The 26,729-nt window shown below is 43.4% G+C and overlaps 1 protein-coding gene across 1 annotated transcript in view; it reads right to left on the bottom strand.

Moving 5' to 3' along the window:
- Positions 1-8,215: 8,215 nt before the first annotated feature.
- PHLPP1 (PH domain and leucine rich repeat protein phosphatase 1) overlaps positions 8,216-26,729 on the bottom strand; it is a 144,463-nt gene continuing 125,949 nt past the window's right edge. The window contains exons 11-17 of the mRNA XM_056331668.1: positions 25,453-25,653; positions 24,287-24,449; positions 19,537-19,667; positions 15,836-15,940; positions 14,709-14,903; positions 12,268-12,496; positions 8,216-10,288 (exon numbers count right to left, since the gene is read on the bottom strand). Of these exons, the coding sequence (XP_056187643.1) occupies positions 9,167-10,288; positions 12,268-12,496; positions 14,709-14,903; positions 15,836-15,940; positions 19,537-19,667; positions 24,287-24,449; positions 25,453-25,653 (2,146 nt within the window). The 3' untranslated portion in view covers positions 8,216-9,166. The remainder of the gene's footprint in view (positions 10,289-12,267; positions 12,497-14,708; positions 14,904-15,835; positions 15,941-19,536; positions 19,668-24,286; positions 24,450-25,452; positions 25,654-26,729) is intronic.

The following is a 26,729-nucleotide window of genomic DNA, read 5'->3' as shown; positions in this document are numbered from 1 at the left end:
GCAAAATTGTAGGGGGTGAGGCCAGAGAAGAAACAGGATATTTACTCCCACAGTTAGGGTCAATATAACCTTTATATTTGCCAAGTAACTCAGGTACCTGGGACTATAAATCCAGCACTGCTGGAAGACCTGTGTCTGTCAGCGCATTGCCCTCCTGCTGCTGACCAGCCGTAAGGAGGAAGGACCTTTGTACCCATCTGCAGAAAGGAAATTTTCAGATAAACACCAACAAGTTGTCCTATTTTCTTAATGAGTTTAAGAAAACATTCCTAGAATATATTCAAATTAATCACAATTTAAGGTTTTTTCCATTAGTTCTTCAGAAGAGTTTGAGTGCATCCAATATGGAGAAACTACTAGGGACAAAAACCAGTTGTGCAAGAGCAGAAACTGAATTCCAGGCTTAGTGTTAAGAAAAGCTGGGATCTCAGTTTACATGAGAAACTGCCTTAAAGTGATGAGAATACATACAAGAATCAGAGTACCAATGAACAGTCTGAATGGAAATTGTTCTTTCACAATCCATGTATTTTACTCCCAGTGCAGATTTATTTTCATTAAAGTTGCTCTTCTGGTAGTTTTCCACCACAACTTACAATCACAATAAGTTAAGCTATAGACACACAACAGACCTTCAGTAACTCTGAGCTCTCAATTACATTAGCAAAACTTGGGCGTCTCCTTTTCTTTTTCAACACTCAGGTAAGTCATTGAAGGGGACTATGACCACATTGTTTGTGACAGCTGTGACATTTATCATCACCCATCTTTTTCACAACATCCGTCTCCAAGAAAAGGTGGCACTCAGTGTACGGCAGCAGCTTAACACCAGCAGAGCATAAGAAGTGTCACAGATGCTCACCATCACCCACCATAAATAAAACATGAGACTCCTTGCAAGGTCCACGGGTTGTCAGGGCATTTGATGTAATTGGTTTTGGCGTGTGACAGTGCAAAACAGGCAAGTCACAGGATGCCCTTCATTGCTACAAATGGTCTATTGATTTCCAGCGATGCCACTTGCACACAGACCCGCACCTGCTGCTGGGCTTCCCAAACCTCTCAGGCCGCGCTGAAGGGCTCAGGTGAAGGAAATGCATGCATGTGCTTTACAGGTCATTAGTTCCTCAGGAGGAAGGCTCATGAGACAGATGGATACCGGTAAGGACCGTATGTTCTAAACGAGCTTTAGAAAACTCAGCTATGGTTTGGCTATGTTACTTTCAATACCACAAGAGAAACTGTATAATGGAGCGGTTTAGGCACGTATAGGTATAGGAAACCCTTGAATTTTTGCTATCCCGTACTGACGTCCAAGATAAATATGGAACATGGAAGAGCAGGACAAAGAAAAAGAGGCTTGGATTTGCCCAGCTGTTCAGTGAAAATCGGAATTTCATCAGCTGTGAAGACGCTACATGTGCATTGCATCCACGTTACTCATAGGCTTCCCACCACATCCAGATGTATAGATTTAAGCGTACCTTTGTACTGTCACCCGCACACCCACAGCACAGCAGCTGTACCCGCAAGTGTGAAGAACCCACCTCAGTGACTTCCAAATACTCAGTATTGTAGGGCAGGATTCTCAGCAGAGAATGACGGAAGCCGTGGGACACTGAAAGAACTGGTGACAGAAAACTGATGAGTTTAAGACTTTTTTAAGTGGAGGTTAGCTAGCATTCCTAGTCACCAGGGCAGGGTGCACAAACAGTAAAAAGGGTGCTTTCCTTCTTTTCAGGTTGCAAAAATAACTCCCTAACAAGGTGGCCCGATCTCCCTGAGCAACTTCAAGGAGAATCAGATTTTTATACTGTTGTGGATCCGCTCTGATGGCAAAGATCAGGCAATTTATTGGTCCGAATAAATAAGGCACGCTCTGATCAAGATCTCATCGCCTGTTCGCCAAGACTGCTTGAGACCTCGCCTAAGACCGTCTTCTTAGCTGGCAGCATTGCAGATGCTCTCTCTACAGAGCAGCAGCAGGTCTGGCTTCCCTGGCTCCCTCCACCCTCACCTCCTCGTGCGGAGCTGCAGCAATCGCTTCTAAGCCTCAGGAGGCTTCAGCGTCCACAAGAATCCTTGGGCTGTATGAAGCAGCTGCCTGCTATGACAGTGCTGCTGCCCCGCCGCCGTTTGTTCAGCTGAAGCAAGGCTTCCCTGGAACACCGCTGTTCCTGTCTGATTTCAGACGAGGGTGTGTACACAAGGGTCTAAGGTGCACTTTTTTCACCAGCACCCTCCAAGGATGAAGATGCCGCAGCTGCGGTCCTGTCCTGCGGTAACACGCGGGGGAGCCCTTGCAGTTTTCAATTAACAAAGCCAGCAGCAATATGCCTTTTTCTACCCCAAACACAAAGGTTCAGTTCCTAATCAGAAAAAAACAACCCAGGAGGCCTGAAAGCCTTTTCTTCTCTTCTTCACGAGGAGATTTCTTCTCGTTCAAACGAGGGCAAGCCACAGATCGCTAGGAGCGGGGAAGGTCGCTTGCTACGGATGCCCTCCCCACACGTCCCCATTTCTGCAGAGGGGCCAAGGGCAGGATGGGCTGTGGGCACATTTTCCCATGTTCTCATCTCATTTGTCATTTCAAGGCACTCCAGGAACACTGGGGAAAGACTTTGCGGGTACCTGCAGTCAGCTTTGAATAGCCCTGTGTCAAATTATCCTGTTCTTTTTTTTCTGTTGGGCAAAATCTCTTTACCCCTCATTAAACCAGCCTACCGCAGGTAACTTGTCAGTAGGGCTTACAAACCCGGCTTTCGGGGAGCTTTGCCACTTTCAGGACAGCTTTGGCCACTTCACACAGACACAGTGGGTCTTGCTTTCCCTTGCCACCCAATTTTAAATACATTTGAGGAGAGTACTTTGCTATATATTTTATGCACTATTCTGTGGACAATATGTCACTATATATTCTGTAATTCCACTTATATATTCTGTTTTTCAGGACCAAGATAAGAACTAACTACAAGTGCACCTACTGCAAGTTTTTTTGGTTTTTGTTTGTTTGTTTGTTTTTAACAAAATTCTGGTGCCTCTATTCTTGGAAGGGAATACAATGGAAAAGCATCTTATTCACAAGTCACTGAATCACACACTTCTGCTATACCAGCCTTCCTTCATAGTTCTGCACCCCAGTTTTCTTTAAAGCATTCAACAGCATACATTTCATTAGCAAAACAATTCCGTCTGTACTGTTACTATGTATTTATTTCTTTTAGTGTAGCTGTGCTGAATCCAACAACGGGGAGAAGAGCCTGCTGTGCTCAGAGCATCGTGTCCAGTGCCCAGGCTCCTGTGACCAGGCTGCAGCCCAGCTGACACCAGGGGCTCCTGCAGGTCTCTGCAGCATCATCCCCAGCCACCGCTGACCTCTGGGACCCCCAAGTCACCTACATACCCTAAACACAGGCCTGGTCTGAAGGCAATTCCACAGAACGACAGGTAAGAGATCCTTTTTTGGGCTGTTTAGGCATTTATAGGTGTACGGAAACCTTGAATTTTCGCCAGTCCGTACTGACTTCCAGGATAAATATGGAGAATAGAAGTACAGGAGGAAAAAAGGAGGCTTGGATTTGCCCAGTTGTTCAATGAAAATTGGAATTTCATCAGCTGTGAAGACACTATGTTCTTTGCATATACATTATTCATCGGCTCCATGAAGGCCTCCATAGCCCCATCCCTGGCCACTGCTGACCCCTGGGACCCCCAAGTCACCTACATACCCTAAACACAGGCCTCCAAAAGCAATTCCACAGAACCACTGGAAAAAGATCCCTTTTTTGGCTGTTTGCTTACACACTGACAAGTGACACAGAGGAACAAGGTCAGATGAAACATGAAACAGGTGCCGGGAGACACTGACAAGCAACAGAACACTGGGATTGAGACCCTAATGGGGGACGGGGCAGTAAGAGCCAGCTAAACCTCACCCACCAGCAGGCACTACCTCCCAGCTTTAGTACTGCCAGCTTCATCCTCTCCACCCAGCCTGACGTGCAAGCAGCTATGCTCTCTGGGGGGGAACCAGGCTCTCTGGTTCTCCTACAGTAGGAAGCCTCAGGGCTCATCTACCCTTGGGTCTCCCTGCCGGGGAGCAGACCAGCCCTGCCTGTCCCAGGTCTCTGTCGTGTTCCAGTTATCATATGACACCTTCCACACCGCTGCGGTGCTGTCACGCTCCTGACAAGCTGTTGCAGATTAAGTGTCTCCCTTTAGCTTGCAGTACTAAGATAACATGGAAGAAGATGAGATAGCGCCTGCCCCGTTTAGATCCAGCCTCAGTCATAACCTAGAGGGCAAGCTTAGCTCATCGCAGGAGATAAAAGGTAGGACGAGGTATCTAAGTCAACCGCAGGTGAATTTCAACTTGTCAGCCTGAGAAAGGATGATCGAAAGGATGATCTAAAGGATGAACTGTTGAACTCAAGAGGAACGTAAATACAAATAAAGAAGTCTGGAGAAAAGTAGGGACCAATCATTTAAACCAGGGACTTGGAGCAAGCACAGAACTTTCCCCCACCCCCCGACATCCTAGATGAATTCTAGCCTGATTCTAGCCTGGGGCTGCTGCTAATCTATGAGATATTTAGAGTTTTTATACACACCCACACACCCCCCCTTTGGATTGAAATGGCTGTGATGGTTTTTACCTGCTTTCAGGCAGCAGATGAATCTTAACTTTAATCTTTCCATAGAAGCTGCAGTCTTGTTAGGTAGGGCACTTGAACACGGACACCACAAGCATAGGACGCAGCGTGCCCCTCACCAAAATGCAAGCAAGCAAGAGGAACAGATCGGTTCATGCAGCACTCCATGAAATCCTCACTGCAAGCAGGGCAAGCATACAGGTAACAATTAAATCGTTAAGAAACAAATCAATTAATCCAACTATAGTGCAGTAATTTGGCCCTGAAGCAAGAAAATTGAATTAATGAAGCAGGACAGTAAAGCAGGTTAACAGAAAAAAAGTAAACGTAGAGTTATTTAACAGGCACCAAGACATCCTGGTCCAGCTGAGCCCAAAAGATTTTTACCCGCTGCTGGCCACACAGTTCCCGCTGCAGCCAAGGCCTGGAGGGACCCGACCCTACAGCACTGCTGGGAGCTGCTCAGCTTAAGACTTGAGTGCCTTCTCCTCTTAGAAAAGCTCACCTCTTCACCGGCGGCTGGCAGCGTCCAGGGAAATCAGGCTCATCAGGCTACAGCTACTGTTCCGTTTACTCCTTCGAATCCTACTGCTCCGCTCAAATCAACTCAAGCCCTTCCACACCGCAGATGGTGAACAGCTCACTAGGTTATCCCCACCAACCCATTCGAGTGAACATCTGCGATCCCAGACCTGCAAGGTTTAACCCAGAAGACATCATCCACCCTGACTTGGGCAGAGATGCAGAAATCACCTCCAAAGGTGTATGTGACTCTTCATTAACACCCAGCCCCATGGCAATGCGCTTCCAAAGTAGCAAAGTTACACTTAAAAAAATAAATACGTACAATTTGCTAGAAAATTATGTGTTTGAGTTGTAAGCACAATGGCTAGTAATCAAGCCAAGATTGCTGCAGAGACTACTTAAGGGGTAACATGTGGGGTGCTGCGGGAGCAGCACGTTCTCTAGCAGTGAGGGAGACAACCTGTGCAGACATAGCTGGTGCGCTCCAAGAGCAGTGAGCCGCAGGAAGGCAATGCCACCACAGCGCTGGTTACCAAGAAGACGGTGGTGCTACACGCCGAGCGCACAAGCAGAACGCCAGCAGGTTATTCAGGCACAACAAAATGCATTATGTTAGAGCACTATGGCAGAAAGCAAGAAAAAACTTTTATGCCACAAGAAGCCTTGCATATACAAGCACATAAGCAACTCTGTTACTTCTCAATGCCATCATAGCTTCCTATTTGAAGTTACCTTCCAGGAAATAACGTACATACATTAATTTTTCTGCCACCAGCTATCTACCTCCTCCTGTTCGTGCATTTCTGCTTTTCTCAGATATGGCTATCAGCAAGTTTCAAAGGACACAAAAGGTTTGATTACAAAGGTAATATGGCTCTACATTTCCCCCAGTTGAAACCCTTCCTTTGATCCTGCTACAGCTGTCAAGTTCCGCAAACAAATCCACTTCTCTGTTCAAGTCAGATAGTTCCCAGTAGGTCAAAATTGTGTAAAGTATGCCACACACATAATCACAAAATCATGTATGACTAACGCACCTAGATGAAATTAATGACCTCAACTTCAGTCCTCACAAGAACATCCTAACCCCCTTTTGAGAAAGGGGACAGCAACAGCCAGAAAAAGTCCCGTGTTGCAAAAACTGTACCTTGTTTTCTAAGTCCCACTTTAAAGCCAGAACAAAATACCCTTTGCCCTTGTTTAAAAAGAAATACTACACTTTCCAAAGATGCTCCCAGCCACCCAGCCTACTGATCTAGTTCAGCATGTTATGGAGAGCCCAGTAAAGGGATGAATGCATCAACCTTTTGCATTATGACTTGTTAAGACAGGTGGCTACCACAAACGTCATCTTCAGCCAAAGCAGAAATCCAGAGGTACAGCTCCTCAGAAGGCACCATGCCGAAAGCGGCAGGCTCTGTTGGGCTCTCAGTTCTGACGACCTGTGCTTCAAGGTAAGGGCACAGGGAGAGAAACCGCATTGCTGCCTGTAAGCTGCTAATGCCACAGGGGCTGGCAAGTTCTTGGGAGCTTGTCCTTCAAATAAAGGAAAGGGAAAGTCTTTATGAAGCCTACGTGCATATACTCGTAGTCACATGAGAAAAGGGGACAGCAGGGAGTGTAAATTCTCAGTGCTGGGTCAAAGTTTAGCTCACATGCAATTGTTCCCCTTCCACCCCTACTCTGACCTCTGCTCCTCTCTCCGGAGCACCGCACACACAGCATACTGGAGACACCTTACAGAAACCCCAGACAGCAGCAGCAAGACTACTCTTCCGCTAGCAGTAGCGTGCACTATGGGGAAAAGAATTGCCTTTGTTGGTTTTTTTTTTTTTAAGGTACAGAGAATTTTTCAGCTTGCTCAGGAAACTGTAAGCTTGTAATCACTTGCCAAGACCATGGTAGTGTCCTTGCTAGTTATCACCTTCAGCCTCAAGCAACACCTGAACAGAATAAAACCAAAGACAATACTTTCCAAAGACACCAAGGAAAATGAAACATGCAACAAAATTTGAAGTATACGAACTGTTTACCAAGGAACACCTAAGAGTTACCAGCCAATAAACAGTAAACTTTTTTTTTTGTTTAAATACATTATTTAATGAGTTTTCTTTAAGAAAGAGATATTTTGAAGCTCAAATTACAATAAAGTACAATCTTCTAGATCTACAGTAGACAGTGCTATAAACATTTACCAGAACAGGTAATTTCATGTTTGCCTCTCTGCTGTTACTATTTAAGGAAAATAACCCCAAAACCTTCTGCTAACAGCAATCCTGTCCTAACTTGGCTATTTCACCCTAGAACAGAATAAGGACAACAGCCTTGTTACCGCAGCCCTCTCCGAAATATAGCCCAAATGTCAAGCAGGAGCAAGACACTGTCACGATCACACACTAATTCAGCTTTTTAAAGAGTGACAAGCAAAATGGAGCCGTTGGTTGGAGGCAATATTGAAAAAGGACATTGCCCCTTTCCCACAGTAATCACAAAAAAAAAATATGCCCTTTTGCTACCAAAGTCACGCTGCCACGGAACTTGTGTTCATTCTACACATTTGGGCAAATCTGAGTTTACACAGGTAGCTCTGAGTTCGCTTTTCCACCTTCTGCTTATTTTTTCCCTCTTCGCTCTGTGCCCAATGCTTTCTCTCTCCCTTTTCTTAGCCTGCATTATTCCTTCATCATTTCTATCTTCAGTTACTCAGTCCCAGGGGACAGAGCCAGAGCACCGCTCCTCTTCAGTCTTCTGGCACTGTCAATACTGTGGCAAAGGGCAAATCAATAGTGCTGAATTAGTACTGAGAAAGAAAAAAAGAAACAGGTCGAATCCTCAGAGAGTTGGTTCATATCTTTTAAAGGCCATTTTGCATGGGCTTTACATTCTAGAAGTAAACGTGAGCTGCAGTTAGTGTAAGGATGTGATCAAGCTGAAAAAGCGTCAACACTTCTTGGTTTAAACTGAGCAGCACGCTGACGAACCACAGCGAGCTACTGTTTGAAAGCTGCTGCTCAGCTATTCAGACATAAAAGCAGACATCAGGTGTAAATTTCATATTTATTATAACAAAAGTTATGACATGTTCATTTGTGCATTCGGCTTTAATATAACTCTTGGTATGTAAATGTTCTACAGCAAATGAGCGCTATACAATCATGCTGGTTGTGGCAGCAGTAAGGAACACAAACGAAACGTGTCTGTAAAAGTAAGGAAAGAAAAGAGACCAGAGGAAAAAGTGGGTTTCTTTAAATGGTCTACACCACCTCAGTTCTAGGTAACTCGTACACAGCCACTCAGTCCGTTATGCTTAATGACCATGGCCCAAAGAGTCACTGAAGAAAAAAAGATCAATTTTTCAGGTTGTGTCCTTAATGCCAAGGCTACAAAACATGTAAGCATCACTATACAACACTGAGCTATTTACAGGAATTTCCCAATCAACTGTTCTCTCAGAGAAAATTAGTGAATCTCAGTGACTTAAGTCACCTGAAAGAGTAAAGCAACTCCTAGGAGTTAGTCTCCATATTCTACAAATGTCTATCATTTTCAAGACCAAAAAAAGCCTTTTCTCTCAAAGAAATACAGTATTACAATATTACTTAAATCATTTAGCACTGGCTACTGCCCTGCTTTTCAAACAAAACAAACAAGCCATTTTAAAAAATATTACATCATCATCTGTTTCTCAGCAATATATTAAACCTTTTTATTATTTTTTTATTATTTTTTTGTTTTTCTGTTTTTACACTTGGTATGTTAAGGGAAGGTTAACTATTTTAAACTTTATTGGTCAAGCATCTCTAGAAGAAAGTCAATGAATATTAAACCTAACAAACTGAAAAGCTGCAGTTATCTGTAGTGGCAGGATAAGGAAAAGGAAGTATATAAAGGAAAAGGATAAGGAAAACCCCTGCTGTAATGCGAGCCCACAGGGTCCCGCACTCAAGTCTCCTTGTTCGTTAGTTCATTTCTGAGCAGTAAAGAGTGGGTCATAGTGGTGTATCGTAATAGTCTGCCAGGTGGTCCATCGGGTACTGCCGCTGCTGCTGTTGCTGCTGCTGCTGCTGCTCCTGGTGCTGCTTCATAATCTCCTTGACTTCTTCTTCAAGCTCTGGTGGGATGATGAACTGGTCGTCGGGATCAGGCTGTGCTGGAGCAGCAAAGTAGCCCCCTGTTTTTCTGAGTGGCGCGTCTGTTGCAACTTCAATCAAGTTATGGCTCCTCTCTTGCGGTGCCACAGAACCGTTGCCCCGCCGGCGCCCTATCGTGCCTGTGGCAGAATATTCAGCTTTCCTGGGAAGGCCGGGCTCATCTTCATTGGCACTGATGACGATACCTTCGTCGCTGGCTTCCACCGGCACTTGGAGAAGCTGCTTCTCCTTCGCTCGACTGCAGTGGATGTCCACCTCCACTTCCACACGGCTGCCATTGGTGAACACCCCCTCAATTGGCTCCTCATCATCGCTGTCAAGGCCATTGTCGGAGAAGGCGCTGGAGAAAGTGGCGCTGGAAAGCTGCCGCTGGAAAGAATTGGACAGGCAGACAGGGTGCAACATGCAGCGCTGCTCCCCTGGGTAGGCCGGGCTGTTCTCGTTCATGGCTACCTGGGGAGGCTCGTCAGAGGCCGTGGATCCCACCTCACTGCTCATTTCAGAGGTGGAGATCTCGCTGCTGATCTCTGAAGCCATGCCACTGCTCGAAGACGGCATCCCAAGTGCATCCGTTGGCCTGTCCTTGATGACCACATTGACAGACTGGGGGAAAATGCCTGGGCTGGGGGGTGGGACCCCGTTAAGTTCACAGCAGCAGAAGCTGTCCTCTGTCACGTTGAGCTGAACCACAACTGCACTGATACTGTCGTTGCAGCCGTAGCTCTGGGCCAAAGTGCAAAGCTTCTTTGCAGCTGCCAGTGCATCAGGCACATTTCTGACTGCCTCCACTGCTTCATCCATCGAGAGGCTGTCCCACAGCCCCTTGCTCCCCAGAATGAAAAACTCATCTTGCGGAGTTAAGGTGATGGACTGGACGTGAGGACGCGGCACAACGCTTGGGTGAAGGAAGGTGTACCCCAAGATTCTTGTTGAATCCGTCACACCATTCACTTTGCCATCCTGAAATTAGAAAGGACAGGAAACTGGGAACAAAGCAGACAAGGATACACAGCACCTACATCTCCTTGCATTTTACTGATACTTTACTGATGGCTGGTTCTGCAGTGCCCCTAACACTAACACTACCATTTACAGACGAGAAGATGGAAAAGCAAAGGGACTTGCTAAGAGGTCACAGAGCTGGGATTACAGCCCAGCAATGGCTGGTTTGCAACCCTGCGCTACGCCTCCTACACCCTACCAATTTGTCATCAGCATTACCTATGCACAGACCAACAAAGCAGAGTCTGCAACAAAGAGCTGTCTATTCTGCTCGTGCAGCTGTGAGAGCCAACTGGACTAATGTTTTACCAGTGAGTCAGACTTATCCCTCCTCCACCCACGATATCTGCCTTTATACAAGGCAAAGCCACACAGCTCCGTTTGATATAGGGGCAGATCGCTCAGTTTGACTCTTCTCTTGCAGCTGTAACAATTGTAGGTTTCATCTTGGCTCATCACTTAGGAAACAAAAGTTCAGATTTTTTTTTTTAAAAAAAAGACTTTAAATGAAGCATGCAAGTCAAACGCAGCACACAGCAAGTCTGCATTTCTCAGTCAGCCGAGTTGTAGCAAAATGTTTTACATGTCCCAATTACTTACTACATTTCCACTTAGATATGACGTTTCCAAGGGGTGGAGGAGTAATATCTGAAGGGAAAACATCAGTAATAATGGGACGTATTTCAGAAGTACATCACATGCATGTCCTAATCCCAGGATCCTGTCCTGGTTAGAAGCCAAGCTGCCAGAATAAGCAGAGCAAGTGTCTGAAACAGCAAGCCTGGCTATCTGTCAGCCTGCTGGGGATAGCCGCACCCTGCTAACTGCATGTTCCAGAAGAAAACAAAGGTGAGGATTTACACTCATTTGGTCCAGCTGATGACTGCAGGGGTTATTATAAAGCAGATAACCACAGAGAAGCGAACTAAGACTAAAAAACCCTTCCCCTTTAAAACTACTCAGAAGAAAAAAACCACCCTTGTCGGCTTATTAACTTCCCCATTAGAAGGCTGACAGCAGTGATAAGCCATCAGCGTGCATGAAATCAGTGAGTCATCTTAAGATTCAGTGCAGAAATTTCCCTTTCCTCTGTGGAACAACACAAGGAGCATGCCTTGGTGATGCACACTACGTTGGAGTGACTCCGTTGCAATTTGTCACGTTTGAGATCCCAGTTGTCACCTTTCCCTGGCAAGATCAATAGGCACATGACTTATTCCACACACACACACACCCCCCTACACAGACACACGCACCCTGCTCACGGGCATACAGCAGTGAGTCTCCTGCCCTTTCCTCCACCATTAGGAGGATTCAATATTTATCTATTCCTATGCATGTGTCACACAAGGCAAAACAAAACTGACAGCCGTGGCTTCAAGCTTGTAAGAAGGGAACAAACAGTCTTCTCCTCTCTCATGGTTCAGCTGAGCACAGGATGGGTTTTCCTTTTGGGCAAGTGCTCTCTTCAAGAGCTGCCTGTCAAAGGGGCAGCTCTGGGAATGCAGGAGCTCAGACAGCAAAGTCAGCCTGCCAGGAGCAAGGAGTCTCCTAAGGGAAGGACAACATTGCTTCAAGTGCTCTGCCCTCTCATCCTTTTCAATTAGAGAGGCTCTTCATGACAGCTCCAGCACAGCAATTCCTCTCCCCATTAGGATGAGAGTGTCCACTTTCCTCTTTCAATGTAACATGCTCACAGTTGCTCACCCTCTGACATTAACCAAAATCCAGCATAGCAATGGGATGGAAAAGCAACTCAATTGCATGATAACTTGATCGCGCGGTATGAACCACCTTAAAAAGGAAAAGTGCAACTCTGGAACCCATACCATTACCTCTTAGAGGTTACTAATATCAACATGTAAGTTCATGCATTGCTGTGCAAATACTCTCCAAGGAAGCTACAAGTTGCAACAAGTCCCTAACTGTTCTCTAACCTCTGTGATAATGGCCTTATGCTGCTTAATCCTCTTCAGCTCTTCTTCACAACTCATCACGTAACACCTGGACAAAGGCAGAGGTTTCCCATTCCGGCAGAGGACAGTTTGGCACTTCCCCACGTTTGCTGAGGTTAGTGTGAAGCATCCACCAGGGTCCATGGGATCATGTTTTATATGGCAAAGGACAGCAGAGCCTCCAAGTTTTTGTCCAGCTGTTCCAAGTTTCCTGGAATTTAAACAACACAATGATTGTTCTTTAATTGGAAAACAAGTGCTGTGGGGTACTAAGGAGAAACAGCCGCTGTTTGCTAGCACAAGCACTCAGGTCATTGACTCTACTGGATCACTGAGACAGAAACAAAAGTCTCCACTGAAGACTGTGACACTACGGCAGCACTGCAGGGAAATCACGTGCAACTCTCAGGCACTGTGTTATTTACACATATGCAGATACACAAATCTGCTTAGTTTTAGAACAGAAAAAAAAATATCATTGGAATTTTAACAGTTGCACAGTTGTCTCTCTCCCTCTGCATCTTAAAGATGTTTGTTTTGAAGGTCAGACTGAAGGAAATAGAGAGGGTTTGAGAAGCATTGAGTACAGGTAGAGCTTAAAAAGCGGGTTCATATTATCCAGCTGCTTCTTCGGCTTCTGAAGCTACAGATTTTATTATAAAAAATATAACTGTAAAAACTCTTATTTTTGAGCAAAAACAGAAAACAGAGTTCACTGTTTTGTGATGTCTTGAATAACGTTCTTGAAGTATCAAGTAATGACCAAAAGAAATTCACAGTGGCTCTTAATTCCACTGTAAGAAGGCACACTTTTAATTTATCCTGTCAGTTACTAACCTGTTAAAGAAGTTCTTAGAAATAGAAATAGCAGGAATTAGTAAAAAACCCCAAAACTATGGATAAAACTGAAGTTTTCAGAATCCTGTCATTAGAATGTAAATTCATTTCAATACTAAACTATGAAAACCTGATTATTCTTCCCAGTAGCTTGTTTATCAGGGCCTTCTCCTATAGTAATTAGGAATTACAGTAATTAGAAAGCTAATTATAGAGATTACTAGGTTTATATTAAGGCTAGGTATAGCTGTCAAGATCTTTTGGTTCAAAATCCTGGGGAGAGAATGCACAACTAAATTTATAACCAATCTCCAATGTGCTTTTATTTTATTTTTAAAAAATACACTTCAGGAGTGTTGTATATCATCTGTAACAAGCTTCAATGAATTGTTAAATGCAACTGGAATGAATACTATTTCTGGTTCTCCAAAGAAGTGGTTTGCTTATTTTGACTTGAGGCCAAAAAAAAAACAGAAGAAAAGAAAAAAAAAAAAGCAAGCAGCTTTTTGTAGGAATGCCACATTCCTGTGAAATTGCATTAGTAGCAAACAAAACCACTTAATAAGTACTTTCAATACTCAAATTTGTTATTATTCTTGAATATTTTAAGTATATGGCAACCACCTTCTCAGCTGCCGGGTCTGAGGCACTATTACATGCAATTATGGCAAGGAAGCATTTTCTCTCTTGCGTCTGTCAGGTTCAGTATCGCCCAGCTGCCTCTGTATCTTTCCTGATACCAGATCTTCAGTATTTTTCCTTTCCAAAGGTGCAGCAATTCAGTGATAACCTATGCTACTTTTAACTTGATCCATTTCCTCAGTTTCTAAGCTGCTTATTTGCTTTCTCCTTTGTCTCCCTGACCTCTTTTGTTCTCCTTTGTTCAATTCCCTCCATACTCCTCTTTCCCTCAATGTTTCCCCAGGCACAATTTCTTCCGTCAAGAACGGCATGCATGCAGGTTTCCAAACCACTGCACAGAACTACTATCACACTCATAGCTATCCTATCACAATCTCTTTGGATGGGTTCTGCTCAAATCATATTCTAAGGCCAAAGGGATGACACGAGAGAAACATTTCTAAGGAGTCAGACTACATGTTTTAAATATTTGTGTAGCCTTAAATAACCTGAATTGGTATGGAGAAATAGAAAGGATCAGCCCAGACTTTGCAGCCAGCAGCAGTAAGGACATTTAAAAAGTGATCAAGAGATTCATACCACTGACTCAGTTCTGGCCAACTGTGAATCGCAAGACTTGAAGATACCAGAAGAGTAAACCTTGACCCATCGCTGAGTCATGACCATTTAGTAACTTTGCAGGTGGGTGGCTTGTTGTGGGTTTTTTGTTTTATTTTGCTTGGGTGGGGAGGTGTTGGGGTTTTCTCCCCACACCTGAAAGGATCAGAGGGCAATATTCACAAAACAAGCAATAAAAGAAAACACCGTAGCCAAGGCTACTCTAAAGCTTTTTTCCCCTCTTGCATTTTTTTGAAGCAAGAGGAGAGCAGATGTCTGAACTGAAAGTGAACAAACTGCCCATTTAGCGCACACAAGATAAAAAGGGCTTCAGATCCAAGACTCACCTCTGCATAACGATGAAAGTGTTGATCATGTATTCCTCCTCATTCTTTGTTTTCTGCAGCTCTTCTGCTAAGATGTCGCTCATCGTGCACTGCAGCAGATACGGCACTTCCACATTGCGGTCACCATCAAAAACACCATAAAGTGCCTCCCGGTTGTCGCAGAAGTTATTGGCTGAAAGTGCTGCCACACACAGCCTAGGGAAAACACAAAGCAGGAGAACATGAATTGTTACCTGCTACTAGTTTCTCATCTTGTCATTCTGACCAGAGAGATACAGCCTGGTCTTAGAGCTAGTTTTAACCACCTCTGTTCACAAGCTTTTCGGGACTGCTTTCTGCGCTGTTGGAGAAGGCAGGTCCATCAACAGCGCTAAGATGTGGAGAGAACTATACTGAAGTTCAAGCCAAGCCCTAAGGATTCTTCCTCCTTTTCAGCATGTGAACAGGTCTCGCATTTGTAGAAACAGGGGGGAAAGGAACCCTGAAACATCAGTTTAAGCTGCACTTGCTCCTCCAAAAGCCGTCCTTGTGATTTAACATGCTGATGACCAAGTGGTGTGTTAAATCAGTTAGCAGTAAGTAAAGGCTTACTGGCACTTGCTACGGAAACCTAGGTAGCAGAAGATTTCTGAAAAGGTATTTAAGGAACAAAGAAAGATTCATAACACTGCCAGCAACACAGAGACTAGCAGACTCTTGGTACATTATTTGTCAAGTGCTGCCTTAGTCACAGGAGCTCCACACACTATGAATATTCAGCATTTTGGCCATTCTGCCTCTTCCTTTAGTATCTCTGATTTGCTTGGTAAACATCCTTTGGTTGAAGATAAAGAAGCTTTGCAAAGAGGAAAATGCTTTTAAACACTCAGATCTTTTGCAAGTACTGGAGTCTCCCATAGACAAAATGTGTCGGTTACACTTGTATCTTAGCAACTTCCCTAACAAAGACCAAAGTGGAGAGCCAGGCAGGGGCCCCGTGTACAAATACAGAGTCATGGCATGGTCTCAGCCTTTGTGAGGCCCAAAATGTCCCCAAAACTTTCACTGAAAAAAGGATTTCTTTGTATCAGCAAAGAGGTGCTCTGCTGCTAGGAAGCTCATATAATAAAAACGATGCCAGGTCGTACTTGTTCTTAACGCCCGAAGCTTCTGTGTAGCCGTGACTCCACACCGCTGGCGCTCCTGAAGCATCACCGCCCGAGGGCTGGTCGATCTTGAAGCAACGGATATTGCTGCAAGGAGAAAGGGAAGGGGAAAGATGCAATAGATTGAAGTGCTGACACGATCCAGCTTAAAATGTGAAGATAACACCTTTTTTTGTCCCCTTCTAGTACTAGCAATACTTTTAATAGAAGAAAATGAAGCAGGACATCCAAAGTGGTTTCTTTTATGTGTCTGCACACAAAGAACAAAAAAGCACTAAATAACTCAGCCTCCAAGGGTGTCAGCTGCACTGTTTTGCTTAGCTGGTTCTTCTTCCCTGCCCTCACCCCTGAGCTGTTTGTTTCAAACCTGGCTCAGTAGGAATATAAGGCAAATTTGTCGCTAGCTTGATGAAAGCCAGTACAGAGAAATGATTTTTTTTTAACTTATACAGGTCTCCCACCCATTTGAACAGCAAGTCTCTGGGTTCTTTTCACTATATTCAAATGAAAGCTCCTGTATGACCCACACCATTCCCCAAAGGGGGCGGGGGGGAGAAAAAAGAAAAAAAATATTTTTAGAAACGTGTAGTAACAGCTTTCCATGAAAATGCTCACAAACCAGAAATTCTCTCCATCCTGGTCCTGCACCAACCTGCGAGAGCCAACCTTGCGGTCCCAACAGTGGGCACAGCCCTTCTGCCTTCCCCAGTTATGCAGTCCAATTTTTTACTGGGGCCCTTGATCCTCTACCCTCCAATTTACTACCAACATAGACTTTAGCCTGAATTTCAAATAACTCATGCAGCATAGTAGACTTAAAAAAAGGCCCCAGCCCTCTCTGTTTGCACCCCTCTCTTCACAGCCCTGCTTTGCTGGGGAGAGATGACCCCCCCCGCCACCTGCTCGCTTCCAAAGACGGGTAAAGCGAGCTCCCCACATGCTGCAGACACTTCAAAGGCACCTGAACCTTTCATGAACCAAATGAATCATAAAAAGACACAAGCAGAAAGGTCTAACTGTTCACTCTGAGCGTTCATTTTTCTCTATTCAAACCCCCGCCTGACCTGGACGGACAGAAAAGTCTTTTCAGCGTTGCAGAGTCTTCCTCAAATAACCTGAAGTACTGTCACACCCAGTCCCACTTCTTTCTATGCTAATAGTCAGGATGTACATCAGTGAGGGCAGATTAAAAGCAAACAACTTACATAAATAATGTTAGAACCACTGGTGTTTTAAGCCCTTGGTTTTGCAGCCCTCTGTGTGACAAACAGGAGGCAAACATCTTGCCATGAGCATTTGAAAAATTATCTGACCCCAAATCAAACTGGAAACCTGGATCTCTTCTAAAGTAGCAGAGATTTTAATTCCATCTGCACCTGCAAAACACTACACACATGAGCAAACACACCCTCTTGAGACTTCTCATACAAGGCACTTACCCTCCAGGGCAGAGGAACTTGGATCAAAAAGGTTTTTTTCTGTTTGTTTCTTTAACTGGGTTGACTGACCCCTGGTTTCTGGGCAGGTCAAGGACCCAGAGTTGTCTCAAGGCTTCCCAGCAGCGGTGAAAAAAGCTACAGCTACCTCAAAGCACTGCTTTCAGCTTCCTCAGTGGCACCACTACAAACAGACCATGTGTCCAGAAAGAAATGATATCCAAGAGCATATCCTATGCAGGGCATATAGGCTAAGGTTTGTGGACAGCGTATTTTATTTTCCCCCTAATTTAAAACGACTGTTGGAATTGAACTAGATGCTCTTTCCTAAAAATCAGAGTGGCAGCATCTTTTTCTTTTTCATTTTAATTGCTACTTAAAATTCTTACATCCAATAAATCACTTGGCAACATCCTCCTTAGCATGCAAGCCTCCTTTAAGATCTCCATACATACTGAAAAAGCAAGCATGCATGACAGGACGACTCTTCTTACCAGCACCAGGAATACATGTTAACCTACTACCTGCTTCAATCCTGCCAGGACACAGATGGAGAGCTGCCTTTCATATGCAGAAGGAGGATATAAAAAGTACCAAGTACACAAGTATTTTTGCGCCTGCCACAAAAAACAAGTGAAAAGAGCACCTCCTCCCTCACAGTCAATTATAGCAGCATACCACAGAAGTCAATGTTGTATATTGGTACAGACACCAAGAAGCCCCTCAGGAGGCCTGAAACACTTGACTGTGGCTAATGAACGTTAGGGAAGAGAACAGACCTCAGGTCTTCAGAATAATTTATTAAAAAAACCCCAAATAACAAAATGCACACCCAAGAGGAAAAAAGTTTTCCGTGGATTAAAGGCAATGCATATGCCAGTGAAAATATGGCAGGTAACTGGGCCGCACTACTCTTCTACTACTTAGGACTTAAATACAACAGCCAAGTGCAATACTGCTACAGGGCATGATGCCTAAATACCCAAACTGGCAAGAGACTGGTTTGCACATCTTGTCTGCTGGGTTATGCACAAGTATACCTGATCTTTCACTTTCAAGTTTCAACACAATTCAATTATTTTTGTTATATATAGGTGTTTTAATTATTTATTTACTAATTATGCCCCCCCCGAAGCAAAGCAACATCACATGCTGCTTCTTCATGAAGGTTTCCTGCATACAATAAAGCAGCTCTTTAAAAATAGAGAAAAGCCCCTTTTCTTGCTGTCTATTGCAGAACATGGACTCTGTTTTTATCTGCAAAACCTCATCATTATTCAAATTTCCATTTAAATTTGATAAAATCTGCTGACTTGAGTTAAAAGGAAGCTCGCACTAAGTTTCCCTTGCTTGCACAACAGATGAGGTTTACTACTCCAGTGTCCGATCTTAACTATTTAAAAGCAAACAACACGAAGCAACTGCTCGGCCCTTAAAAAGCAAATCAACCCTTTTGGGAATCATTAAATATTTAAGGATCAAAGAGACTTGGAAGGAAACTTGGAGCTGGTGCAGTCCCCTTCAGGACACAGCGAAAGCTCAAGGCAGCACCGCTGTCCACAGATGATCTGGTTTAGTGCAACAGTTTCCCCGCACGCTGCAGAATGAGGCACAAGGCACTTAGTGAACTTCAGCTATGGACAACACTTCAGTCCCAGGGCAGGAAACAAATGGGTACGCAGGAATGAAACAGAGGGTCCCAAAGCAAGGGAACTAGCTTTGCTGCAAGCAGAGTGGGAGATGCAAGTCTTCAGGAGAGGCTTAAACATGAAAAAGTATGTATATATTTCTAGGACAAAAGCAGAGAGGTATGAAGGGTAACATGAAATAGCATGTGAAGAAGTAAAAAGCAGCACAATGGCAAAGACAGACCCAAATGGATGAATGTGGGCAAAAAACTATACAGTAAGCAACTAGTGGCACCTCAACAGTGGAATAAAATAAATATTTTCGTTGAATCTAATGTCAGAAGTAAAATGGAGATGAAACTGGAGATAAATAGCAGTTATACCAGACTAGCAGACTCCTTCAGACGTTACAGCTGAAAGCAGTTGCACTGAAGTCAAGTCATCCTCTTTAACCAAGTATCAATCTCTGACCTACCCACGTAATCTGTTACTTTCTGATCCACTAACAGCAGGGAGCCATACTCCTTAAAACAAAAGTACACTTCCGTGTATTGTGGTTTTGTCACATCCTAGTGACAGGAGTCGTTCTGCCCCCTCCCTGCTCCGTAAGGTAACTTACTTCAGCAGCTCTAGGGTTTTGTGATCCAAGGCTAATCTGGGATTTCCAGTCAGGTCCAGCTCTTGTAGTTTTGGAGGCAGGTTTTCAGGCAATGTGACTTCACTCAATTCATTGCAGCTTAGGTCCACGCACTGCAAAAGGAAGAGAATTCAGCTGTCATCAAGATCATACAATTTTTGATTAAATGTAGTAATACACGTTTCATAAACAATAAAGGCTGCAACCAAGACCTAAGACCATTCACTTAAGTAAGTTGTTCTTGCAAAAGAAATTCATATGGCATGTAGCCATCTTACCAGATGTCTGGGACACCTAGAAATATGTTCCCTCCATTTCAATTTCTGGCCAGGTATCATCTTGTTACAAAGCTAGGGAGTTTTGTCTGCTCTCCACAGAGACAAAAATGGTCAGCATATTTTCAAGTATTTATGAAAAAACGTTACTGATTAAACCGGTCTTTTAATAGGTAAAGGAAATGGAGGTAAATACAGTTGGGACTTCTAAGCCACTGGCGTAGCAATCCCTCCTCTGAAGTCAGTTTAAACCAGCACGAGTATGAACACACTTTCAGGAACTCAGTATTTACGGAGGGATATTAAAATAAGCAGGGTTATTAATGCATGCAGAGGGGAGGAGCAGAGAGGGAAAGGAACAAAAATACTAGAACAGTTTTAAACATTATTTTAATTCGTGTCATCTTAGATGAATTCATATTTAAATATTAAGTCAATAAAAGGAGTGAAAAAAATTAAAGCTTAAATATTTCAGAAAAAAATACGATACAAAGCAGCAGAAAAACTTGCTGGCTATCCACCAGCTAAGCACAAATTAGCTAGAATAAGTGCACTAGAATGACAAAATCCCCAAACAAATAGTGTTTAAAGCGGCGTATCCAGATGAAAGTCAATACACAGGGGAAAATGTGGCATTTAAGAACAAAACCAACTCTCCAAATCCTATAACAAGATCACCAGTGTAGCATGCACCAAAAATTGGAAAAAAAATATTTTTTTTTGAGAGGACAGAGCAGGCTGGTATTTAATAGAAGACAGAAGATCTATCCACATCTTTCAGAAAGACCATTTTCTACTTTCAACTTGCAAAACCAGAAAGACTCCAAAAACTTAAACAAAACAAAGCTGAGAGGGGCAGAGGAGGCTTTTCCTAGCTGCACATTTTGACCATTATGTAATTTCCATCGATACAAGCGAGACATTTTCATTTTTGTAGGTATATTCAAAGAAATTGGGTCCTGAGCTAGAAGGTGGCATAAGATAACCTAGTAAAATCTGGAAAAGAAAAAGAATATCTCCTAACACTTTATTAAATACATGTGATGGAAATAAAGAATTTCTGACCCAAATCTTGAATCCTGAGGTTGTCTAATAGGGAGTCCTTATTATCTAAGAACAAACTGCTGACATTATTTAAGCCTGATAAGGAAATCAGAGTTTAAATCTGTCACGCAAATAAAACGGTAGACAGCTTAACAGAGCAGTTATTCCACTGAGCTTTCTTCCACTGAGCAACTCCTTACTGCTTCCACAGAACCAGTAATTACTTCGCAGATTAAAGAAGCTGCCAACAGGCCTTGCTGTGTTCAACTCCTCAATGCCATTATAAATTTGATGGAAAAGCATGCTGGAATAACAAGTTAAAAAAAAAAAAAAAAGTAATTTAATTGTTCTCATTAAATGCCCAATACGCCAAAGGCAGCAACAGTCTACAGCAGATCCCTTGGTCCCTAGGCACTAGTGAAGACAGTTTATTTATGGGCTTAAAATTTCTTAGATTTTATTTGTACTGTTTGAAGAACAGGCTAAGAGGGACTTTCTGCATATCTATGTTAAATTTAGTCCTTATCATACTCCTCAGGCTAGCAGGAAAGCGTATTTCCTAACTGATCCCAATTCCCTCATGCATTATTTTAATGCAAGATGTTTTAGCCCCACCCATGCAGCACCAGCAGAACAACTCCTGCAGCTGCACACAGGATTTTGCACTGGACAGGCAAGCTGGAAGACAGGGTTTAACATTCAGCATTTGTTTACACTGCATTTACAGCTTGATTGAGAGTTTTGTCTTTTAAGGTGCTACTGCTACTAGATCTTCACTTATTCTGGATCTCAAGGTAACGCTCCTGTGAAAGATAAGCTTAACCAAAAACTGCAACAAGCAACCTCTGTATCACCCTCACCCCAGCCGTCCAGCAAGATGGCCACAAAGAGGAGCAACTCATCAGTCAAAAAAACTGGATCATGAAGTCAAGTCAGGTCCCAGGAGGGCTGCTGAGCTCTGCTCAAGGAGTAAGGTGTACACAACTGTTTGACTGTGAAAACACACCAGGATGCTGGATATTAAAAAAGTGCCCTGTTTTATTTTAAGGCAAGGAAATGGAAGACAACAACAGCTGTAAGGAAGAGTCTGCTGGGCCGTTGACTCAGGTGTGTGTGCTCCCAGCTGCTCGGCCATTCACGGAAGATGTTAAGGTGTGCACAGATAAACCTAACTGACAGTATGAATAACTGTCAGAAAATACAATAAAAATCCTACAAAAACCCCAAGACATATTGCACAGACATCCCAGAGACGTTCACCATGCTCTTTAACGCACAGGACAACACGTTAACTTCTGTAGCCTTGACTGTAGTGTGTAAAAGAGGCTTGGAGAAAACTTTATCACTAAAATGACCTCGCATTTGGAAATCCTGAGTTAGTGCAAGTGTAAAAACATCATCGTTTATACTACCTTTCCTTATCCAATTATTTCAGACGGCATAGTAACTGCTGCTACTAACTGTTGCAGTATCATCGACTCCAAAAACATGTCAGCCTCCCAGGCTAATTAAACACAAAAAGCAAAACAGCCATTACCTCAGGTAACAGAGTTTCCCATGAGGTGTAGAGTCTTTGAATGCCACCTCAGTTAAAATTGACCATCAAATATGATATAATCACAGAAGTGACATGAGACTATACTTTGTGCTTTGCTACAAGCAAGCTTATTTCACCAAATGACCAAACCCATAGTTAAGGAACACATTCTGAACTTACTTTGGCACATTTTGAATGCTCTCACATACCTGAGAAGGAGCTCTGGTTAAGCTAGGTAATGGATACAGGCAGACAGCACAAGCTTGACCTCCAAACTGACACACGCTATCCCTGACCTAGAGAAATCACCAAAGGGTCAAAAGACCCCTATGCCCAACAAGGCACCTTGCCATCTGGCAACTACACGAACTCATATCATGTAAGTCAAAACCAGGCTTGAATACTGACCAGGCACTTTCTTTCCACAGAGCTGGAGTCCTAAAGCGCTGTGCCCTCTTAGATGAAGTCACACATGCTATTCCTGAACTCCCAAAACCGTTAGTGACAACCATGCCTCTTTCTTCTGCCAAAAAGAACTAAATAACCGTAGGGCACCAGCAGGAAGAAATTGCCAGGTCTTCCAAGAGCATTTTTCTGCTAAACATTCTGGTGGAGTAGCACTTTAAATACCAATGCTTTTACAAAACTTTCAGCTTTCCTCAAAATGCATGAAAAAAGGAAAAAGCTGATTGTTCCCTATCAACGTGTTTACATTATCCCAACATTATTTTTTTTTTTTTTTTTTTGTTAACACCAAACTTATATTTTTAAAGCAATGTTTACTGTGCAGAGCCTCACTCTCCCATCCCAATTCTTCCTCTTAGAAAAAAGGCTTTGATTCTGATTGATTCTAAATGGCCCTCCGCTTCCTCCGGCCATTGTTCCAAAGAGGGAGGAGTATTCAAAAACCCACAAGTTTGTTTGAGATTTCCTGGCTAAAACCACAAAACTCATCTTTACATGTACTTGCTGTCCAACAGAATTATTGCTCCTGCTGCTTTCCCTGACCCCAGACACTGAGGCACACAGGGCAGTCTGGGAACTTAGCCTTTTGACTTGACCGAGTGCCTGAAGGACACTTCGGTTGTTTTGAGCCCGTGAACAGGTAATCAGTTCTCAGCCTCGGAGAATGACAGTTTTTCTGCTACATCACAAGATTTGTACGCTGCGAGTTTACCATCTCCCAGCTCTGCCCAGCAGAAACAGCACGGAGTGTCCTGAGCTATAGCCAGGTGAGAAGCAGCAACTCAGTTCGCAAAAGGTAAGCAGCAGTGCTCTTCAGCACGGTCAAGCAAAGAATGCATCCCACAAAACAGAAGCGTCAGGAAAAGCACAGGATTACTTCTGGAAACACATACAAGAGACGGATTATGCATTCTTCCGGTTCTGCAAAATGTGACTGCAATTAGCAAAATTAAAGTAGCTTGCCTAAATACTCAGTCCTGTGCTCCTGGAATTTCTCTCTGTCCCCAAGGCCTATTCTATTTTGCAGCTTCAGCAGTTTTTAACACACGCTTTAAACAAAGTCCATTCCTACTCAAACAACCAATTGCCAAGGCAGCAAGAGTTAATTACGCGTAGCTCTTGCCAAATGTTTAAGTTGTATCATAACAGACTGTCACAGGAAGACAACTAACGCTTATTTGGCAGAGAAGACAGGATCTAGTGAAGGTGAGTGTAAAATCAGATTTTGAGGCTCTTCCATTCTAATCTTGAGGCAGCACAGGGGCGCATATTTTGCATATGACCTCAGAGGAGAAAGCAGCTGTCAGACCTCAGGTCTGAGGTCATTCTCAGCAATGAGAAACCTGAGGGTAGAATAGAATTGGTAAAGTCACATTAGACCTGCTTCTTCCAAAGCACATTAATCCCTTACCTTTATTTCAGAAAGCTGCATGACTTCTGGGAAGACTTCAATGCAGTTAGAGTGAGCAATTACAGTATGCATACGTCTGCAGTTCATGATGGTTGTGGGAATGGCTTTCAGTTTGTTCCCACTAATATCAATTTCCTCCAACTCTTCCAGCTTGGCCATTTTGCTACAAAAACAACAGTTTGAGAATTTTTCTTTTAATAGACACTCATATTTTATTTTGAAGTGGTGATTTCATTATTTTAAGAAAGTAAAATTGCAGACTTTGATCCTTGTTCACAGGAGTGCCTGTCACCTCTCCTCGCATCAAGACACTAACATAGCTGTGGAACAAAATGTGTGCTGCTTCTTCAGTGTTTTGTTAATGCTACCTTTCAAATTACTTACTTTGCTTACAATCCCCCTGCTCATCAACTGACTCTTTTTTCTCCTTTCTTCCTCCTTCTTTCTACCCTAGTTTCTCACTTCATCCCAAATTTCCCCCACCACCACCTTCTAGCATCCCACTCAGCCCTTCCCCCTAATTCATCTTCCTCCCTTCCCCTTGCTGTTGAAGCCCAGCTGCTCAGAACACCACACAAGGACAGAGAAAGCTCTTCCTTTATTTATTGGCATCTCTTTTCCAAGGTTGTACCCCATCAGCTTTACAGCACTTCTTACACTTGAAAGATTTCTGATTAAAACAGAGTGAATTGAAAGTACAGAAATTGCTGCCAAGGCAAAATCTCTTTCTGGAGTGAGAGGGTTTTTTTCCCTTAGCAGAGTTCAGTCCACTTCCAGAGGACATGTCCAGACTGCTGTGCTCACAAATCTCTTGTAAGGAGAAGCCCACCAGGTGTAAGTGAAGTGACCAAGCCAGAGAAAACAGAAGACCTCCTTTGCTCGAGTTCAAAAGCAGACCGTGGTCATGCTGAATGGGTCCAGTTGAAAAGCGTTTTAAGCACAATCCAAACACACCAACCAACAAGTAGCACGCACTTGCCTCTGCAATCAATGCAAGAGAGAGCAGCAACGTACAAGAGGGCATAGCAGGTGAATCCACCCACTGCAGTATCACTAAATTCAAAATACTGCCACCACATTCCTGTGCAATTTAGTTCTTGCTGTGAAAATGTTTCACGATGCACACCCACCGGTGGGCCAGAGGCAGTGAAACCTCTGAAACTTACCTTGCAGGGAAGCTCTGGAGGCGATTGTAAGCCATGTGCAAGATTTTCAGGTGTGGATGGCCCGTTAACAAGGGCACGCATTTATCCGTGAGGTTGTTATTGGTCAAATACAACTCCTGCAAGATGCTGTGGGTTTCTTCAGAAAGAGTGGCTGGAGGAAGCATTTCCAGTTTGTTGGCAGAGGCATTAAGAAATCTCAGGCTGCAAAAAGAAGTTGCATAAGGAAGTTAAGTGAAACATCCTGCAGGTTTTGTCTGTAAGTATAATTAAAATTCCTATTTTTAGGAGTAAAAAGTTATAAATTAAAGGTCAAAAGCAACAAGTTCACAACAACAGACAGAAAATCCAAAAGTCTAGCATTACATAAACAAAACTTCTGATGATGTTTTTAAATGAACACATTTGTACAAACAAAATATCAGCCAAATGAGTACATCCAAATGCCTCTATCCTCTTACCAAGACTTCAGTACCCCCAACATTACTACAGATGTACCTACAGGCAAGAGCAGTAATACAGCACATCATTTCCATATTAATTAGTCATAAAAATGAATTCTGAATTCATCATCAACATAACACGAGAGTATAGCTGCCCTTCAAGTGACTAAAAGTCATCATTGGTAAAAAGGTCAGCCAATTTTTCAGTACTTTAAATATTGGCTAGGGGTGCAGACAGTATTTTGTTTAAAACTGCAGGCTTGAAAGAACTACAAAATATGAAAAGTTACTCTTTGAATATTTGCATAACTAAAGATGCACCTATCACCAAAAAAACCCTGAGACCAAGCAGTAATTTGCTTTTTACATTTTAAAGAGAGACAGTGCTAACAGTAAATTAAACTTAAAAAGTTTATATACTTGCTTGCTGGCGTATGCAGCAAGACAGACAGATCTCTGTGTAGCTCCTGAGTACCCTTCCCCTACTCCCCAATGCAGCAGAAGCCCTTGTCAGTGTTTTCTGCAGTCCAACCACAAGCAGCAGGCGCTGAAGAAACACAGGAATGAAGTTACTTTCTCCTTCAAAAGACTTTTTCCAGGATGGGAACAAGACCTGTTGAGGTACAGGCGCTGCCCACTCCTGCCAACCAAGTCTGTGGGCAGAGGGCTCATGTTCCTTTGTGGCAGTTTGGTGATCACGGCAGTGCTGGAGTATACACAGAGAATACACACTGCAGGTACCTTGAGGGCTAGAATCCATACAAGCAATTCCAAAGAAATGGAAAAACAAGGCTATTTATCCTTTAGCAACCAGCTCTGGCATGACCATGCCTTTTC

Source organism: Falco biarmicus, chromosome 3, assembly GCF_023638135.1.
Source record: "Falco biarmicus isolate bFalBia1 chromosome 3, bFalBia1.pri, whole genome shotgun sequence".
Lineage (NCBI taxonomy): Eukaryota > Metazoa > Chordata > Aves > Falconiformes > Falconidae > Falco > Falco biarmicus.
This window is presented reverse-complemented; position numbering and strand designations above follow the sequence as displayed.